Source organism: Sinocyclocheilus anshuiensis, unplaced genomic scaffold (assembly GCF_001515605.1).
Source record: "Sinocyclocheilus anshuiensis isolate Anshui unplaced genomic scaffold, SAMN03320099.WGS_v1.1 scaffold1877, whole genome shotgun sequence".
Taxonomy (NCBI): domain Eukaryota; kingdom Metazoa; phylum Chordata; class Actinopteri; order Cypriniformes; family Cyprinidae; genus Sinocyclocheilus; species Sinocyclocheilus anshuiensis.
Window position 1 is genome coordinate 118,921 of NW_015540967.1, and position 14,085 is coordinate 133,005.

At 38.0% G+C, this 14,085-nt stretch overlaps 1 protein-coding gene across 1 annotated transcript in view; it reads right to left on the bottom strand.

The window, feature by feature from the left end:
* Positions 1-14,085, bottom strand: part of LOC107690065 (sorting nexin-29-like) — a 111,541-nt gene that overhangs the window by 65,488 nt on the left and 31,968 nt on the right. The window contains exon 14 of the mRNA XM_016488307.1: positions 4,278-4,363. Within this exon, the coding sequence (XP_016343793.1) occupies positions 4,278-4,363 (86 nt within the window). The remainder of the gene's footprint in view (positions 1-4,277; positions 4,364-14,085) is intronic.

A 14,085-nucleotide genomic window follows, 5' to 3' on the forward strand; every position in this document is an offset into this window, starting at 1 on the left:
GCTCAACGATTCATTTTTCCAAACCCCTCCTTTGCGTGACGCTAATCTGCGGTGATTGGTCCGATTGGTCTCATTTTCATTTCATCTTGCCTGTAATGCCTGATAAAGCAGCGTTTGTGAGGGCAGTGCTGCTTCGTGTACAGCGTTACCAGGGAAACCGCTATTTTTACCGCTCCAAAAGCGCCATCTAGTGGCAAAGAATGAATTTGCATTTTCATTCAGACCGACATGAAAAGACCAACAAGTGGGCAGGCAATATGTTAATGTTTCATGTTGACATCAACATGAACCGGCTTGGGATTCGTTTTAAAAATGACTCGTTTCAGTGATTCAGAGTCGACTCTTTCTTTTGAGAGACAATATTTTTTATACACGGTGCACTTTCAGATTTAAAACATTGCAGGATGTTTTCATTCACTTAGAGCTGTGTTACACACTGCATGAAAGGTAATTTTCAAAAATCCATAATAGGGGCACTTTAAACTTTCGCCTACTATATAGTATGGAAGTATGCGATTTCGGACGCAGCTGAAATGTTTTTATCTCGATGCGGTGCGGACGCGCACCTGGAAAAAAAAATGAGCGCGTCGCACCGCGTCGCTTCCATTATGAGCGCGCCTGCCGCGCGTCTACATTTGAAATAACGAACTTGAGCGCGCAAAAAACGCGATATGTGAATGGCCCCAAAAGCAGCATTTGTGAGCGCAGTGCTGCTTTGTGTACAGCGTTACCAGGGAAACCGCTATTTTTACCGCTCCAAAAGCGCCATCTAGTGGCAAAGAATGAATTTGCATTTTCATTCAGACCGACATGAAAAGACCAACAAGTGGGCAGGCAATATGTTAATGTTTCATGTTGACATCAACATGAACCGGCTTGGGATTCGTTTTAAAAATGACTCGTTTCAGTGATTCAGAGTCGACTCTTTCTTTTGAGAGACAATATTTTTTATACACGGTGCACTTTCAGATTTAAAACATTGCAGGATGTTTTCATTCACTTAGAGCTGTGTTACACACTGCATGAAAGATAATTTTCAAAAATCCATAATAGGGGCACTTAAAAAAAACTATTTATGAAAAAATGCTTCAGAAACTATTTAAATGAAAATCAAATATTGTTTTTTTTATCTTATCATTTAAAAATGCTTATGTAATATATAAATACAGCATGCATTTAAAAAAAATAAGGAGGGGGAGGTGATATTGGCACAGTGGTTAACCAGAAAAATTAAAAATGGCATGTCATGTTGAAAAGTTTGCAAACCCCTGCTTTAAACAAAAAAAAAGTTGCTACTAAATGCCAAGCCACACTTACCAATAGCAAAAGTCCTTAATAAGGAATGAGTTCTTGTGTTAGAAAAAAGCTAGAAAAGTATGAAACTTCTCTGAAATGGTGCCAACTGTCAGCTAAAAAAAACGGCAGTGTGTTAGAAATTAGAAAAAGGAAAAGAATCTATATAAAATTGCTGACCACACTAATTAACTATTTGGTTGTTGGACAACTAGTCAAACACAGCGACCCATTCCTGTAACTTCTTTTTTCTAACTACACAGATACATTTATATTATAACGAGATGCTACCATCCATCAACAAGAGACAAATGTAGGGTTCTCTCAACTTGGGTTATCCCAGAACTGATGACTCTCCCGTTGACCCACATTTCTGGAGAAAAGAACAGAAACAAAAAACCTAAAACCCCAGCTGTTTCTGCTCTCTTTGCAGCCTCTGCAAGTGACAAGACACTTAACCTCTCCTCATTTGCATGATTTCCTGTTCACTTCCAGTGCCTAATAAAAGGATATTTGATATGGGAATGAAAAAGATTCTTCAATTTCATATTTTGGTGGAGCGAGGCGTTTATCTAATTGCATGCTCTAATCCAACACTCGCAATACCGTGATAGCAGTTCAACTTTGGGGAGACGCAAGTAATTCTTTTTTAACATATCATGATCTTACAGCAAAACTTTCAAAAGAGCTCATATCATGTGTGTACAGTCTGACAGAACATGAAAAAGTCTCGTATTGTGCGCTTGTATATCAATTTGATGTGTCCGTACCATCCTTTTCAGTTGCTGTTCAACATCAAAGTCAGAGTACAGTACGGACACATCATTAGCCCAGAAGACATGGAGGGAGGAATCATTTAAGCCCTGTTCTACAATCTAGTGAGCTGCCTCGCTGTCTACAGCCTACACAGGCAGCACCTAACAGTCACAGAACCTCATATGTTCGTGCTCTACATAGGCAGCGAACCATACAAAGAGTGTTGCATGCAGAAGACTTAAATAGAACAGTCTGACACTAATACTGTGCAAAGTTATGATAGCTCAATGATAAGCATTACAACAAAAACAAATCACCTAAAAATGAAACTTATTTACTTAAAACTAGTGCTGTCAAACGATTAATCGCGATTAATTGCATCCAAAATAAAAGTTTTTGTTTACATAATATATGTGTGTATACGGTGTATATTTATTGTGTATATATAAATACATACATGTAAATATTTTCAATATATATATTAATCACAATTAATCGTTTGACAGCACTACTTAAAACTGTATGTTGTAAGAAAAGTCAAATTAGATTAACTGAGTATGGAAGCTTGTTTCCACCACAGGAAAAATAATAAAAAAGGTAACTGCAACCTATTCTCTCACAATTTAGGCTTTTTTTCTCTTGATAAATTTGAAATTGCAAGTTAAAATGTCAGAATTGCAAGATATAACTTGCGACTGCAAATAAAAGTCAGATATGTGAGATAAAAAGTCACAATTACCTTTTTTTGAGAGATGTAAACTCAGAATTGTGAGAAAGTCATTCAGAATTCTGAGTTTATATCTTGAAATTAAATTAATTTTCAAATAATTAAATAATTTTTTTATTAAATTAATTGTATCATTTATTTTTCATAAATATTTGAAAAATAATTAATTTACAAAGAACTACTTCAATTCATAAATACTCGTTCAATAATCATAAATAAAAAAAATTACAATGGCATTTCTCTTGTTCGCCAATTTAGATTCATCTTATCACTAGAGCTGGTCACAATGCATTCTGGGAATGCATATTCTGTGAAGGATACATGCAATGATATCATAAAATGTTGCTAAAACTGCATAACATTTGATTAAAAAGAAGGCAGGCAAGGAATGCCTATGCCTAACATGAAGTTGGGAGCACATCTTCAATGGTTTAAAACCCAGCCTCCATAGGCAGCTCACTGGGTTTTCGAATGGAGCATTAGACTCGCATGTTGTCACCTCTATTTTTCTAGTTTTATTTCTTGCAGCAACAGAGAGAGAGAAAGCCAGATAGACAGCAAATGGGGAAATTTGCAACAATAGTGCTGCTCGGTGCATCCACAATGGAGCCATAATAGACCCGGCACACGCAGCATGATCCGGCCGTATAAAACTCTTTATTAGGCATCCGTTTGGGGTTTCTCTGAGGCTTACTCTCGTGTGGGACCACACTTCCACACACAGATCTGACTGATACTGTAATACCGCAACGCAATGATGAGCTGGGAGAGCTGCGACTGCTGATCTGTGAAGATGAGCATGTTTGTCAAATCCATTAAAGAGATGCAGTCATAAAGGTTCGCAACCAATTGTTGCTGGGTGCGCATCACCCAGTTATCTGGATTTATCGAAAGGGCTGAAATGCAAACAACCCACACAGGCTTCGCATTTCAGCTCCTGTAAGGCACACTTTTACTTTGCATATGAGAGCCGTGCTACCACACTAAACTTACTGCATGGAAAAATCTTACAATGTTCATCTGATGCAAGCAGTTGATGAAATGATGTAGTGATAATTGAAATTCCCACCAAATTGCAGAAAAAAACTGTGAAATAATAGACACAGGCTGTTCAAACATATGACAGTATCCCACAGAGGGATGTCATGTCATTCATCACACACATGCTAATAGTCTGCAGAAGCAAAGGAACAACTGCAATGCAATATTAAAATTTTTTTTTTTTTTTACTCAAATTTTTGGGTCCCTTCTAAACCCTCCAGGGGATTGGATTGTCTGCAGACACAATGCATCACTGCACAGATAACTGTGGGGGGTTTTTTTACACTGAAAAAAATTAACAGTCCTTTTTCCTCCACAAAATCATTCATGTTTATGTATCTGACTTTAACTAGGTGGTTTTATCTGGTTACAAGTTTGAAAAACCCACCAAGTATATGAAAATGGCTGCAAGGTGGCCACATTTTGTTAAACATGCTATAGTATGAGAACACTGCCTTACCGTCATTGCCTTGGCTGCCTTCTCTTTTCAGCATTTGGACAGCTCCAACATACTTCTTCAGCTGGACCTTCAGAACTTCGTTTTCTCTAAAATAGTAAAAATAAATCTATCATAAAAGAGATTAAATATGCATAGAAGCTGGTGAGTTCAAAAAGACGCTACTTTATATTAAAAAAGAGAGAAACATCATGTGAGTTATTTTACAATAAAGGCAATGCTTAACATGCTATTAATTAAAATATGATTACATTGACATGGATTACATTTTTTATTAAAAGTTGTTTTAAGTTTTATCATGTTCTGTAATTGTTAATAAATTATAAAAAAATACATATTAAAAAAAAAATTATCAGGGATGTCCGGATCATGTTTTTTTGCACCCACAATCTGATTCAAGTCACTGAATATTGAGTATACTTGTATTTTTCTAGGGCTTAGTGCACACTTCAAGTATAATAAAGTTATTAAGTTATTAAAATCAATCCAATTTATACAGGGATCAGCAGAGAGTTTCTCATGGCCACTGGCTCAAATGTAAAAAAAAACATTTATAAATAAAAAGTAACAATTACTACAGTGTGTAAACCGACTGTGTGGTCACAATTATGAATATGGGACTACTGATATAAACGTCTTGTATTTTATATGTACAATAAGCAGAATAATTGCAACAAAGAAGGAAAAAGTGGAATTAAAGGGGTGGTTGATTGCAATTTCACTTTTTTAACGTTAGTTAGTGTGTAATGTTGCTGTTTGAGCATAAACAATATCTGCAAAGTTACGATGCTGAAAGTTCAATGCAAACAGAGATATCATCATTTTTTTTTTTTTAAACAAAGCATTAACACATGTTAGACTGCACCCCATAAACACAATCAAGCCTAGAAAAAACCCAGGTTAGAAAGCATAAAGCTCGCTGTGGCAGAATGCCAGTCTGTCCAGTCAGTCAGGTCCAAAGCAAGAACACAATCAAGCCTAGAAAAAAACAAGGTTAGAAAGCATAAAGCTCGCTGTGGCAGAATGCCAGTCTGTCCAGTCAGTCAGGTCCAAAGCAAGACGCAACCCATAGCAACACATTATGACAACAACATCTGATGGCAGATTAAAGTAAATGGTAAATAAATGACTTTCGAGTGAAACACCGGCTCCTGTGTCAGCAGCACCACACGCATACGTTATGGTACTCTAATGAATGTGCATCAAAAACTGACATAGAAGAGAAGAAATTGTTGAATAAAGTAATTATTTTTGTTTTCTCTGCGCACAAAAAGTATTAGTAGCTTCAGAAAATTACTGTTGAACCACTGATGTCACATGGACAATTTTATTGATGTCCTTACTACCTTTCTGGACCTTGAACGTGGTAGTTGCGTGGCTGTCTATGCCGGGTCAGAAAGCTCTCGGATTTCATCTAAAATATCTTAATTTGTGTTCCGAAGATGAACAAAGGTCTTATGGTTTTGAAACGACATGAGGGTGAGTAATTAATTACCAAATTTTCATTTTTTTGGTGAACTATCCCTTTAACTGCACTTAACATGATTAACTACTATTAAATCACAGAAAACTGAGGGGTTTTTTACATTTTTATTGATTCACAGCCCCAATTAAAATAAAACTCCACCACTATTTGTAATAACAGCTTGCATCTTCCATAACAAACAGAACTGCACCACTGAAACAAATTTAATTCATTTAGGAATTACAGGGAAATAATGCATAAAAGGATACTCTAACATCCAACACTATCCTGACATTCAGGATGTATGTGCAGTATGCATGAGAAGCCCACTGAGAGACTCCCACAGCAAGCTCCCCACTGAATTCAATTCCAGGAAATGCTTTACACAAAGTTTAATAAGGCTGTTCTGGGGAGCGAGATGTGTGTGCGTGCATATGCGTGCTTGCTTACAAGCCTTGTTACTGGTGGTTTGGGAAAATCAATCAGAATCAATCCAGGTTGTGTTACTGTGAAAAATATCCCTTCCTATTCCTCCAGGATGCCTTTTGTAATTCGCTTATCACTGCCCATTTTATACCCTTCAATAGACGGAGAGAATGAAGGAGATACAAAGGCGTCTGGCAGGCTCTCAAAGGAGGGGATTCGGCCGTTTTTCGCTCCGGCGAGCTGCGCACGATTCCGCGGCGATTTAATTAAAGTTAATAAGCAACAGCTTCTCTATAGGGAGGACTCGGCAAGTCAGGTGTGCCACATTGATCTTTTCCATTGCCCCTGCAGAGAGAGCCACAGTATGCACACATGCTAGTGGATTCATATTAAAAGACTAACATCCAGCACAAGAGGGGGACCGCTGATGTCATATAGTGGTCTACTTAATGAGTGCCACCTTGAACTGACACTTAGGGTGGGTTGCACCAACAAGGATTAATTTAAGCAAAGTTTAGAGCTAATCAAGGATTAGTTGATCTGGGTTTTATTTTAAATCGAGTACCACTTCATTTTAAACACAGATGAACAAATCTGGGATTAGAATTCTAACCTGCGTTTAAAACCTCCATCTACGATTAATTTTCTCCGCCATGATATATTTGCCATTGTAATTAAACAGTAACAATGTTAATATTCCTTATGTCTCTGACATAAGTTGCTTTTGTCGATAAAGGAAATAAACTTGTAAAATGTCAGCAGTCTTTATAAACTGCTACGTAGTGAGACCGTTGATCAAACAGCTGATCAAGCAAGCAATGAAAACTTTGAGGCAGTGCATATGGATTTCATAATCTTGGAAATATATTTAAATTAGGGCTGGGCAAGTTAACGCGTTATCGCGCTTTTTTATTATTATGAAAGTCCAATGCTCACTGGCTCTGAATACACAGACAAACCATGGGTCACAGGAGGGGTGGGATGTTGATCAGTACTGGCTTGGGATGGGTGTCACCACGCGTCTCAACAAATGAGAGCATTTGGGGTGGGCCTAAGACTGCAGCAGTGCTCACATGAAGCGCTCACGACTTCATAAGTGGGAAATAGGAAGTTTCCGATAGCACGTGAAGACAGCAGAGAAGCGCTCTCGCTCAGCACAGTGGAGAGCATCGTTTTGTTAACTTTGTGGTTTATTAATTTGAGTCGTTTGGGACGCAGTAACACACACGGCCCTCTCACTGCTTTACAGATCTATCACTTTTGCCGCTCAGAAATGTTCACGCAATCATGCTGCACGTACCAGAAGTTCAGCGCTTGGGTGCAGTTAGCGCTCACACTCACTGATCTATATATAACTGAACCACGCTCTGGCCCACCTCTTCCAACCGAGCCAGGGCCGGCTAAACGAACTGCGGCACGGAGTGATCACACACTAGTCAAACGAACCGGGCTTTGGGGGTCAGACGCACTCGAGCATGGTTAAGATTGCCTAGTGTGATACACCCTTATTCTCCCGCATCCCACACACACACACGAGTATCTACCCGCCCGCACTCGCCCATCAAGTGCTGTCCCGCGCCACACTCTGCTGCGTTAGGTCCCGCGATAGTGCAGGTCTCTACTTGGAAGGTGCCTGTTATAATGTTATGATCCAGGCTCTGGACTCTGAGCATAACTTGTTTTTCTATAACAAACTATAAAATATTTTCTATAAAAACGTTAATGCCCTGGCAGTGGTAAATAGCTTTGGTTTTATATTTAATTTGATTACATTAATCTCATTCTCGGGCGTGAGAAACGAGAGGCGCTGCCGCGATCACTGGCGCTCATTTCATCATCACTGTTGCCGTTAAATGCTATAGCTACAGCATATTCCTGTCTTCTTTTCTTTGTCATATGCCGAGATGCACCGGCATGAGTGACGGATCCACATCCCGGACTCGATAGCAGATGCAAATTTACTACAGGCTGCAAAGTCAATGCGCTTTCATTTTCATTTTTATTTGTAATAAACACCTCTCTGAGACCTGACGAGTCACCCACAGTTCCTGTCTTGGTTCAATCAGCCACATATTGTAACTGTACGTACACTTTATTTTATTTAAATCTCCTCACCTGTAAATTTAAAGTTAATCCCTAATTGAGATTTAAATCTGAGTAGGGATGCATCGATCTGATGCTTCAAGCACATCATTCTGCACTCGGGATGCGCATAAGCGCTTTGTGCCGCTCTGTACTGGAGCCATACCCTTTAGTATTATACTTTTGCGCAATGAAAGATTATCAATAGTCTTTTTTGTTCTGTTCTATCGATCATATGTTGCTGCCTTCATTACTGTGCTATGCATTTAAAATAAATGTATTTTAATTTTATAGTATATATATATATATATATATATATATATATATATTTAGGTTACTTGTTTTTCATGAATGTATTTTACAACAATACAAAGACCAATGTGTAACATTTTACCAGATTTAGTTCTACACTTATTAACTTTTGTTTCCCACTAAATAATGTTGTTTCACTAAATGTTGTTTAGTTTAATGTTTTTATCAAATTATTGTGCGCACATGCTTTTTCTGCTGAATTATCCACTAACCTAGTTTATAATAGTATTTTTGTCATAGATTATAATTATATATGGTTTCATTTGTTATTTTTCATTAAAATGAAGTTGTCTATATTTAGCAGATTGTGTTTAACACACACAAGAGTGATGATCAGGTCAACCCACAGAAGTATAGAAATTCTACATTGATTAAAAAAAAAAAAAACTGCGCTGGTATCGGATCAGAATTGGCCGATACTCAGAATTTTTGGTATCGGATCGGATCAGTTCTGGAAAAAAGGTATCGTTGCATCCCTAAATTAATGTTAATCTATCCTAAATATAAAATAAATCCAGGATCAAAATGATGGTTTAAATGTAAACCTGCTTATTTTTAAACAAGGTTTAAAGTTTGGTGCAACAGAATTGTTAGATAAACCTTGATTTAAACTAGATTTAAGCTTAATTCTTATTGGTGCAACCCACCCATAATGTCATTCTCTCCAAAGTAATAGTTGCATTAGTCTAAAAGGTCTAGACTTAATGTGCATGTATAAATCATTTATCCATACCACAAAAAAGTCACTGTTCTTAATACACCAGGTCAGTGTTTGTTTCTCACTGTAACAATAGTTTGAATTAAACAATTTAACTTAAACACACTTGTGAGATATTATTACCTAAAATACTACTTTATTTTTGTATTCAAAACACTCTGCTGTGTCCCATACATGTACTGATGTACACACAGAAGAGAAAGGTTTCTTTTAAAAACCTTTTCCTCAATGAATTCCCTCCATTAGGGAAATTGGATCACAGAAAAACTATTAAAAGCATGAGCTACAAAGGATTTGCTATACAACCGCTCTGGTTACAGAACTCAAAGTTCCACAGAACCATAATGCCCATCATTCATAATTTATTCTATAAACTTATATTTGCATTTGTATACGTATTTTGTTTATGAACACAGCAGAAAGTTCCACAGAACTATAACATAAATTCATACATTTTTATCATGTATTATATAGATGTAATAGTTGTAATTGAATAATTATGAATTTTGGGTTATTTAACTTTCTGATGCATGAAAGATAAAAATCACAGATGAACATTAGTCTTAAGATCAAAAAAAAAAAAAGTCTTATAATTTGCAAAACATTGTTTAATTAAAATATGCTCTGCGTCAAGAAAATTTAATCATAACTTAATTTAATAGTATATTTAATAGTTTTTAATTTTATATTTCAATAATTAAAAGTCACTGTAGATTAATGAACACTATGCTCTTTAGGTTAAACTACAATAAATACATTAAATCAATAAAACAATAAATCATTAATATCTTAATAAAAGTGTTAAAAATATTTTTATTAAATCATAAAAAATGAGGGGGAAAACACACAACAAAAATACAAATAAATAATTTTACAATAAAAACTGTTATAATAAAACCCTTACTAAAGTAGTAGTTTGGGAATCCATGTTCTGGAGGTATGTGGTGCCTCACCAACTGCTGAATATAAAATTATATTTCGCAGAAATGTACAGATGCTCCTTCAGTACTGCAAATGCACAGTCTAGACATGACTATGCATGACAGCAGTCTAGATGCCCTTCCCAGAACCCATTTCCATCTCCCTAAGGCTACAGGTAAATAAAATGTCAAACACAGCACCGGCATTATGCAGCAGCTGCTATTATCTTAAGTGTTACAAAATGTGACGATTACTGAGCCAAAACGGAGGTCAAATACAATCCAATGCCAATCAGAAGAGAACATTCTCCAAGACTAAACGCAACGGTAAATACAAAAGGGCTGGCTGGCAGCCCCTTCAGATAGATTATTAAATTGACTTGTAAACAAGGCCAACCCTGTGTCAGTTTGTCTAAACAGGCTGATGAAGAGCAAGTAGAGGGATGCACCATCCAGACACGGTGCAGATGTCACCAGCATGATACCGAGTGTGGTTTTCTCCCCCATAATCCTCTCTTTGACACAGCGTCATACTGACAAGCCTGCCTCCTGCTCTCGGCCACTGTCCTCCTACTGAGCTAAATTAATTTGTTCATTCACTCCCCACATTATCCCCCTGAGGAACCACTACATTAGAGCTGATGAAATGCTCACAAAAGCAAGATGTCTCTCCCAATAATACAGCAGCACTTCAGGAATACAAAAAACCTGGCAGCTCCGCAGCGTTCGGTAAAGTATTATTCTGACTGTCAGACGCTGCCACGACCATCCCTTTGTCTGTTTCTGCTCGTCCGGCTGAACCTGGACGTGACGGCGTGGAAGAGCTTTGTGTTGACAGGAGCCTGAATGTGAGTGTGAGAGCATTTTGGCCTCTTGCTGTATGGATCCTGCTTCTTAAATACTGCCCACTGAGTCAGGCTGAATCAATTAGGAGGCCTAATCTGGGACAGATTAGGTTTGAGACAGAAAAACTGACTGGACTCTTAACATTTGAGTTTGCAAGACTCTGAGACAGGAAGCAACAAGATGTTACAAAAACATGTTTTACTTAAGTAGTGGTAATCAATTTGATGACACTCATACTTGAAGTGAATACACAAAGTAATACACAAAATGCTTAATGGTTTCTGATCATCTGCAAGTGTTACCATGTCATTCTTTGGTTAGTCTCAGCAACATACCTCTTCTAACATTGATTTTTACCATAGGTGTTTAAAAAATGCTTCAACAAAGAGTTAGAAGCCTTACTTAAAAGACCAAAACAAAATCCTAACACTTGATTTATTTAGCCATGAAGAATAATGTACACTACCATTTAAAGGCTTGTGGTCAGTAAAAAAAATAAATAAAAAAAAACTATAATTACCGCAAGGGAAATTCCCTCACCGCAACAGCCCTAGTGGTGAGTGGTGACTTTTTTTTTAACCGGGCATGCTGAGTGATCAGATTAATACCCAAAATAATATTATCTTTAAAATATTGCCAAGTAACGTTGCAACCTTGCAAACAACAATAAAATCAGAGAAAGACTTTAACTGTAAGCAACACGAGCATACGCAAAACAAAGGGAACAATAACATTTTAATGTTCAAAATGTTCAGAGGATTGTTTCTTTCTTTTCCTGCTTGTAATTATTCAAATTCTATATAGCTCACGTTTTTATAAACTTTTTTTTTTTTTACCACGTTGACAATAACGTATATCTTCAACATACATTGTCTATTACCAAAAATCTAAGAAGATATGTTTTCAGTGGACTTTTACATTTTTCTTTGCTTGAGAAAACAAAAATATACAGTTATAGCGTTTTTTTTTTCTTCTGATTTAGTCAACTTGGTTTTGCATTAAACACAATGTGATTTTCGGCAGTTGAGATCTGACAGCAACAGTGCATTTTTCCGCTTGGGCGAGCGCTTCGCGGACAGCTTACCTCGCACATGAAATTAGCCGCAGGCCTGCGAACCAATGAGAAAGCACTACAATCCTAAAGCGTCATAGCGACAGAGCAGAGGAGACAAAGCTGCGGAGAATCCGCTCGCCCGGAAGCTTCCGTAACTGACGTAGATTCACAGAAAATTACTGCCGTTTGGCAAATAATTAATATTACTTACTTATTCCTAACTCTTTAAGCTTTAAGTTACATTTTAAATGACAAGTGAGCAACTTATAATCATGTTTATATTAATAACCCCGTGAACTTATTCTCTCAAATGGCCTGGGTATGCGGAGCATTCGTGGCTTATATGGACAGAATGCCACTGATAGATATATATATATATATATATATATATATATACATACACAGATAGGATTGCTAGCTTGACATCGCAGCCAGTTTATCAACAGAAAATGCAGTCAAACAACATCCATACATACAGGGGTTGGACAATGAAACTGAAACACTGGCCAATATAGTGTTGGAGGTTTCATGGCTATATTTGTGCAGCCTGGTGGCCAATCTTCACTGATTGCACATTCCACCAGTAAGAGCAGAGTGTGAAGGTTGAATTAGCAGAGCAATAGCACAGTTTTACATAAACTATTGCAATGCACACAACATAATGGGAGACATATCAGAGTTCAAAAGAGGACATATTGTTGGTGCACGTCTAGCTGGCGCATCTGTGACCAGGACAGCAAGTCTTTGTGGTGTATCAAGAGCCACGGTATCCAGGGTAATGTCAGCATACCACCATGAAGGACGAACCACATCCAACAGAAGTAACTGTCGACGCAAGAGGAAGCTGTCTGAAAGAGATGTCCGGGTACTAACCCGGATTGTATCCAAAAAACATAAAACCACAGATGCCCAACTCACTGCAGAATTAAATGTGCATCTCAACTCTCCTGTTTCCACCTAAACTGTTCGTCGGGAGCTCCACAGCGTCAATATATATGGCCGGGCTGCTACAGCCAAACCTTTGGTCACTCGTGCCAATGCCAAACGTTTCAATGGTGCCAGCAGCAGAAATCTTGGGCTGTGGACAATGTGAAACATGTTTGTTCTCTGATGAGTCAACCTTCACTGTCTTTCCCACATCCAAGAGAGTTACGGTGTGGAGAAGCCCCAAAAAAATCTTACCACCCAGACTGTTGCATGCCCAGAGTGAAGCATGGGTGTGGATCAGTGATGGTTTGGGCTGTAATATCATGGCATTCCCTAGGCCCGATACTTGTGCTAGATGGGGGCGTCACTGCCAAGGACTACCGAACCATTCTGGAGGACCATGTGCACCCAATGGTTCAAACATTGTACCCTGAAGGTGGTGCCGTGTGTATCAGGATGATAATGCACCAATACACACAGCAAGACTGGTGACAGAGTGGTTTGATGAAGATGAAAGTGAAGTTGAACATCTCCCATGGCCTGCAAAGTCACCAGATCTGAATATTATTGAGCCACTTTGGGGTGTTTTGGAGGAGTGAGTCAGGAAACGTTTTCCTCCACCAGCATCACATTGTGACCTGGCCACTGTTCTGTAAGAGGAATGGCTCAAAATCCCTCTGGGCACTGTGCAGGACTTGTATCTGTCATTCCCAAGACGAATTGATGCTGTATTGGCCGCAAAAGGAGGCCCTACACCATACTAATAAATTATTGTGGTCTAACTATTTTTCTGCCGGAGATCCTGGATATCTTGTTCAGATGGATGGCATAATGGATTCTCTAAAATACCAATGGATAAAAAATTAAAAACTGACTGTCCATGCTAGAAATTTTATAATGGGCCATGGTTGGATCTTCCAACAGGACAATGATCCACAAACAAACATCAAAATCAAAACAAAAATGGGTCACTGAGAACAAAACCAAGATTCTGCCCTGGCCTACCCAGTTCCCTGAGCTGAACCCTATAGAAAATGAGTGTGGTGAACTGAAGAGGAGAA